Raw genomic sequence first — 7829 nt, 5'->3', positions numbered from 1 at the left:
CAATTTTATTATTTTTTTTAATTTCCTATTAAATATTAATTACAGATTTTTTGATTTAGAAGAAATAAAGGTAGACAACGACATAAATATGATTATAAAAACTATTACATAGTGATTTATTTATTTTGTTAAGCAAAATATCTCCTAATGTCTTTATTTTATGAATGAATGATCGATAAATAGTTATTTAACTGTACTGAGGGTTTACTTTCATGAAAATATGATTTTAATTCATGGTATGTTGTTTTGTATTTTCAGATCGAGAGCATTTGAGAAATCTGATCACGACTATGCCATATCCGACAGATGTTGAACAGTTCCAATGGCGTTTGAAAAATATATACGATTCATGCATGTCAGTTGGCTCTGTTGAAACTGAGGGTAGCCAACCACTGAGGAAGTTAATTCACAGTTTAGGTAGTAGTCAATTATATTTGATTATTGTATCTTTATGTAATAACTTTAATTTAAATTAAAGAAAAAATAATTATAGCTGAAAAAAAGGCATTTCTTTGCACATTAAAAGAATACTTTTGAACTATTTTGTGTCACAGTCTTCAAGACGTATCTTTCAGTCCACTGCCTAGTGGCCTTTGTTGACTTCTCACTTGAACGATGCCTAATCATCTGGAACTAATCTATTCAAGCTCCATTTATTCTGTATTCTAAACATCTGTTAAATGTATATCTTTTTTTTATCTAGGTGGATGGCATGTTTTGCGTGAATTTTCTGTTCAAACATGGGATATGTCAAAAACTTTGAGAACACTACATGCAAAATTTAATATTCAGCCGTTCTTCTCTGTCGAAGTTGTACCAGATGCTAAATCTCCTCAACAAAGTATAATACAGGTATGATACGATGATAGGCTTCTATGATAGTAAATAAAATTAAAATAAATAAGAAATTATTATTTTTGAATTAATTGTTTGTTAAGTAATTTGATAATTTTATGGCCGAGAGTTTCTGAGGGGAGTGTCTTATATTATTTCATGACAATTGTAATGTGTAGTAATAATAATGAGCTGAAAGAGGATATTAGCCCTCAACATGGCTTACCCAGTGTGTACTGACAAATGGCAATTATACCTCAGCTTGTATAATTATAACCTAACTATAACTAACTAGCAATTATAACCTAACTCTTGCGATTCGCTCTGTCAATAAAAATTAGCATAATTTTTTATCATACTAAGCATCATGAAATATTAGTAAATTTATGTTTATTTAGATTTTATGAAACAACCTGTGATAAATGTTATTTGTATTTATTTATTTTCAATATAAAATGTATTATTTTAAACATTTTGTAAATATTGTCATACTACATTTTTTTTATTCTTATTTGACAACAGCTTCTAATTTTCATATTAACACTATGGGAATAATTTATATTTAATTTAATTATTATTTTGTTCTACAGAATGTTAAAAACTTTCTGTGATTAAAAAATTGCTTTTGAACATTTAGTATAATATTTTAAAAAAGTATTCGGTTTTGTTTAGATATCTCCTGGGAGTCTAGGGTTGCCAGATAAAAGTTATTATTACAGAAAATCGGATGATAAGGTAAGAAGATTTTTTAATCAATAATGTTTATTTCTAATTTGTTTCATCATATAACCTACACTTTAAATTAAAAATTTTTAAAATTAAGAATTTGAAACACAAAGGTTCTTAACCCCAAAAATGTTTTATCTTCAAGAACATTTTGGGGGTATCTTTTATATCTGTTGTTTAAAATCAGCAGATCTACAATTATATACAATAATTTAGTTTCATTTCTAATTGTTAATAGAAAAAAAATGTCAATAAACAAATGAGTATTTTAAAATTATTTGTTTCTTAATTTTAACCTACAATAAAAAAAATATTGTTTCATCAATGACCAGGGTGGAAACTAAGGTTTAATAAGGGATTGTGGTCAGGGGGGATTCCATTAATTATTATTATTATTATTATTATTATTTTAACCTACAATAAAAAACATATTGTTTCGTCAATGGCCAGGGTGGAAACTAAGGTTTAATAAGGGATTGTGGTCAGGGGGGATTCCATTAATTATTATTATTATATTATATTCCTGATATTGACTTCCAGATATCAGGAATAAACGCATGGACTTTTTTTTTTTTTCTTCACGAAAAGTCATTGAGCGTGGTCTTCAATGCATATCTTCTTTTATGTTTAATGTATCCTTAATTTTTCTTTTTATTGCATTTTACTTTATCTATTCTGACATCATGGTTACGATTTTTATTTGTTATGAGGAGAGCGTCCTAGAAGAGAAAAAATATATATGGATTAAGAACCATTGTGTTTTTACTTCTTAATTTGATTTGATTTTTATTTTATTTTACCATAAGGCAATTGTTAAATTTAAAAAAATGTTGATTGCTGTTTAAAACTGTATCTTCATTTTTTTATTTTAGGTAATACTGGCTTACAAAAGGTTTGCAAAAGATGTTGCTCTGACCTTAGGTGCTACTAGTACAGATGCAACTACTTTTGCTGATGACTTGTTCGGATTCGAAAGGCGGTTAGCAGAACGGTTCCCCTCTAGATTGCCAGATAGAACCGCTCATTATAGACCCACTATTTCAAAACTTGAAGAAATAGCTCCTTCTGTAAGTTTTGTTTTTTCTCACCTTTAGAATTTTACATCGCATTGTGTAAATATTGATAGATAATCCAGGGTATCTGTGAAATATGTTTGGAATCTGTTATGATTAGCAATAAGTCAGGAATTCCCTTTTCATGTAGGGAAAATTTTAAAGTTAATTTTTTCTATTTACATAATTTTTTTAACGTTAACGTTATGTGATATAGTATAGTATGTACAAATGGTAGTTTGAAGAGGAAAGTACTGGTGTAATTACACTATTACACAAAATTAATTATACTTTAGGTGGCCTATTAAATGTATTTTTGGGTGCTGAACTAAATTTTTCCAACAAAAATTTTTTTTCGGTATCAATGTGAGAACTAAAAAACACTAAAGATTACAATTTTTTTGGCTTATAATTAGATAAGTAAGCATCCAGTATTAAATAAAATATGAGAAAATTACCTAAACTTCATGTTCTTATAATTTTTTTTCTCTATCGTTCTTCAAAATGGCCTTAAACTGGAAGGTATTGATGTAATTGTTTTTTTGTTGGCTTACTTAATGTTTTTTAGAGTGTTGAAAAAAAAAACAGAAGTTTTCCAACAAAATATTTATTTTATTGAAATTATTGGAGTAATTTTCATTGTATCTTACAGTGTCCCTGTATACATTTCCAAAAAAATAAAAATAAATAAATAATGATAATAAAATAAACATAAACCTTAAAAAGTTTTCATTAAAAAATTGAAAACAGCAAAATATGTTCAATTTTATAAATTTAAATTCAGGACTTGTAATAGTAATATTAACTTGCTTTGGAGCTTAAGTTGTGCTTTTCATTATTGTTTAAAACATAAAATAAAAATTGCATGCAAAAATATTTATCTTATAATAATTATTTATCATCATGTTTTCGAAAAATGGCTTTTAAAAGGCCTAAAACAATTCACAGAGCGATTTTTTTTTTTTTTTAATAGCTAAATTTTATCTTGAAGAGTTTCTCTGCATACAACCTTATTATCAGGAAATTTATTTAAGGTTTAATTTAATACCCTAAATAAGTGTTTGGTTATCTGTTTTTTGTCTTGCTTTGACTTTAGAGGGAAAGATAGAGATTGACAAATAGAGGGAAAGTGTTGTAGGGTGGGGATGTGGAAACTCAAGAGGTTAAATTGATACCAAAATGGTTTATTTCTAATTGATTTATCAAAAGGTTGCAAGTTAGCAAATATGTGTAGAAGGTTAGTTCAATCTTGAAGCAACAAATTCAGCCCACCTGTGAGATAATCGAGGCATATACTAACACAATTTTTGAATTCAGAAGGCTCTGAAACTGATAGATGAGGTGAAAACTACCCAACGAAAATGTGATGGAATTATAATATTTTCCTAATCTAGTAACGGAAATCTAGTTAATAATATAATAAATCTAGTTTTTGGAAAGCAAAAAAATACTTATTTAATTGTATTTTTAAAAGAAATTACTCAATTGTTTTAATTATATTATAAATTCTTCCTAGATTAGTTAATTTTTAAAGATTAAAAGTTGGCTTACTTATAATTATTTCAATGCACCCTTCTTCTTCCACTGACTTAGTAAGTTGAATCTATATGCCTTAACTATAGCATTATATTCTTAGTTAAGACTTTTCCATTTACTTTTATTTTGAAAGATTGTTTATGTACAAAAATAAATAATATCTTTTAATTTACTATTCAGAATCACATTAATTATTTATTTTAATGTCTACAGGTGCCATTTTATGACATACTTACTGCCATGTTTCCTGAAGCGAAGCTATCCAAAAAATCTGAAATAGTTGTAATTGCTTCCGACCATCTTGTCAACGTGTCTCATATTATATCTACAACTGATAGAAGGTAATTTCTCGTTCATAGTTATTTACAGTCTTATAATAAGTAATTTTAATCATTTATTTTTTTTTTTTTTTTAGTGCATTGAATGACTACATGATGTGGAGATTGACTGTAGGATTTTTGCCATATCTTTCAAAGCAATATAGGAGCACCATAAATGAGTTTCATAAAAACCTCTATGGTAATTATTATTTATTTAAATAAAACTCAATTCCTCATTATTTGTTTTAATCAAATCTTGACTCTAAGTTTGATTTATTTAGCCTGGGATCCCCAAATTTTTACTAAAAAGCTTATTATACCATTGTTCTTATAATGGTATAAGATCTGATAAAAATCGGAGACACGGCTCTGGTCTTGGATCCGATGGTAAGATTTGAAAGTAATGACCTCAAACAGGAAGGTGAAGTGGAAAGGGAAAAAAAGGAAATATATGAAAAATGTGTCCCTTTCCTTTAGGAAAAATTCCATGAGACCCTTGGAGAGAGAGAGTTCACAGTGAGAGGCCTCTGGTTTGGATCTCGCGGAACAATACCAGATAGAACAAGGAGCTTCTTAGAAGGCCTAGGTGTTAGCATCGGGGATATTGCGATCTTAGCAGAAAATATTATTTTGGACTCCCTAGGGTTCATACACCATCACTTGCATGGGAATTAGCTCGGAGATTATTCATTGTTTTATTTATTTCTTTTAATATGTGGACCTGTCGATTTGTGTGTTTTAACTTACTTATTCATTAACTTATTTTATTTTATTGGTATTATTATTTTTATTTTTTTACTTTTTTTTTTTTAAACTTATTTATCCATTCAAATGTTTCTTGTAACCGGCTTTTATTATATTTTCCTTTGAATCTAAGTGTTAGTATTGTTCTCGTAAAATGTATTTATTTGTTTGTTTTTTGTAAACTGATCTACTTCTGTGACTATTATTGATGGTCTGATCTCACATTGCCGTCTAATAGTGAATTTGTTTAGCGGGTCACTGAAGAGGATCTAGGAGGGTGTATTCAGGAGAGCGAATTTGTTGATTGGGTGAATTAAAAATTGTGAAAGTTTTTAATCTCAAAAATTTTTGTTTCCATAAAAGGTATCAGATAGCACGCTGGACTTGCCTGTCTGCTATTTAATTTAGCTTGAGGAAAGGTCATACATCACTCTGGAATACTGAGAACTGATACTATCTTCAATAAGTCTGTTCGAGTATTTGGATTTGGAGTAGGGGTGTTGGAAAAATATTGATATTTAAAAAAATATATATATTGATTTAGCCAATTATCCGATTGGCCTTGGTTTAAGTTTAGGTGGTTTCATTAAAGATGAGTTGACATTGGGTCCCCTTTACTTATTTTGAGTAGAATCTACTGTGTCTAACCTCTTAGTGACCAACATTAGTTCCAATACATTACCTTTTACCTATATTGAATTTTAGAGTAGAATTGATGAAAATTTAAACATTTAATAATAAAAAAAAAATTATTTTCATTCATAAATTTTAAAGAAGCACTTGTGCAATACATTTTTTTTTTCTATGCCAAAGGAGGCATTTCTGCCATTTTGTTTCAAACAGCCCAGTATAATTTAGCTTTGCTGAAGTAACTCCTGTCTGTAATCAAGTTCGCCGTTGCCGCACATGCAAATATGTGATCGCCAGTCATCTCACCATCTCCACACAGGACACAGTCTGAAGACACACTCCTATTCTCTTCAGGTGGTGCCGCAAATAGTCATGTTCAGTAACCAACCTGAAGCATGCCACTGACATCGCTCTTTGTAAAGCCAATGGAGGGCGCCTCTTAGGATCTAGCAACTTCGCCCAGTTCGTGCCTCCACATTCTCCTCTACACCTTTTCTCTGCTCTTTCTGTGATAGCGCTTCGGGAAATTTCTTTCGCCATGTCTATTGTGCTAGGAAGAAGCGGCTGTGGTTGGCTAGGCCTTAACCGTGGAAGTCGATCTGCCTCCTCATTCCCAGGTATACCGCAATGGGCTGGAATCCACTGCATTGAGTATTTCTCTTTTACACTCTATAGATTTCCGGCATGCGAGAATTCTAGCGTTAGTCGAGGGATGTCCAGACGCTATTGCCAGCAGTGCTGCCTACTTAATATAAATAATATTTTTCTCTGGATTTTCACATATAGATTTTTTTATTTTTTTATTTTCAATTTTTCTTCACCCAACCATTACTTTGCTTATGAAGTTATTTTAAGAAAGCCATTATAAATTGCAACATTTTGGAATCATTTAATTATTTTTGAAGTTATATTTAATTATTTCTAAAAAAATATATATGTTTCTCTGATAGTTATTTTTATATTCGTTTCTTTAGGAATTAAAGATGTTACACCCAGATGGGAAATGTGTATCGAAACATTACAGAAATACGTAGGTTATGGATTGGAAGCTATGTCAGAAAGTGCCAGTTCTGATTTGGAAAAGAAAACTAAAGTGGTAAATACTTTTGATGATGATTACTTAAGTTACTTAATAAAATTTATATTACCATATATAGAAATATTAAGTCATTGTACTATAATCATTGGCATTTATTAAATAAATATAAGACTATAAAAAATTTATTATTGACAAAATAAAATTATTACTGATATGAATGAAATAACTTTCATTCTTATGTTACTTCATCAATTTCTATGATACAATATTAGGTAGTTAATATATGATAAAATATTAAGAAATAGGGTTAATGATGAAATATTAAGAAATGCATTATTTCGACCATCATTCCTTACTTTGTAATGTTAAAATGGGATCTTAGTAGTCCGGACTATTTCATAATCTGATAAATTTTTGTTCCTATAATTGTTGTTTGTTTATCATCCTAATACACTCAGTGATGGGTGTTTCCACCTGGACTGTAATGCATCTGAGGTATTTGTTAAATCTACTGTGTAATCTTGGTACTCCGAACAATCCACTAATCCGTATTAGCATAAAAAAAAAGTTTTTTGAGAATATTTTATGGCCTCTGCAGGCAATAACATTTTGTTTTCAAATAGAAGTGCACATGTGCACAAGGTCATTTTTAATTTCCTGATCCATAGGCAACTTATTTTAATCACCATGAGAATCGAAAGTGGAAATGTTTACACAGTGATATTGAGTAAACTAATTCCTTCGGAAATGTTCATAATATATTTTATTGGAATTATGAATACATAATATCTATTGTATGAATCATTTGCTTCTGTAAAAATAATTTAATAAATATTATGAATATGTATTAATACAAATTATGTTGGTGAACTTTTTTTATCACGTTTTAAAAAAAAAGAAATCCATACAAAGAGTATTTTTTATTTTTATTTCTACTTTTTCACTTAT

The 7829-nt window shown here is 29.0% G+C and overlaps 1 protein-coding gene across 1 annotated transcript in view; it reads left to right on the top strand.

Annotated features, from left to right (window-relative positions):
* The window catches only part of LOC106679368 (endothelin-converting enzyme 2), a gene marked incomplete at its 3' end in the record, with an annotated part of 26713 nt that overhangs the window by 9548 nt on the left and 9336 nt on the right, over nucleotides 1-7829 (top strand). Inside the window, 7 exon segments of the mRNA XM_014418484.3 lie at nucleotides 259-417; nucleotides 704-852; nucleotides 1507-1569; nucleotides 2433-2627; nucleotides 4362-4489; nucleotides 4564-4667; nucleotides 6817-6938. Of these exon segments, the coding sequence (XP_014273970.1) occupies nucleotides 259-417; nucleotides 704-852; nucleotides 1507-1569; nucleotides 2433-2627; nucleotides 4362-4489; nucleotides 4564-4667; nucleotides 6817-6938 (920 nt within the window).

Source organism: Halyomorpha halys, unplaced genomic scaffold, assembly GCF_000696795.3.
Source record: "Halyomorpha halys isolate HHAL.00 unplaced genomic scaffold, Hhal_1.1 Scaffold198.1, whole genome shotgun sequence".
NCBI lineage: Eukaryota > Metazoa > Arthropoda > Insecta > Hemiptera > Pentatomidae > Halyomorpha > Halyomorpha halys.
The sequence above is the reverse complement of the archived record's forward strand: the minus strand, read 5'-3'. Positions and strand labels throughout refer to the sequence as shown.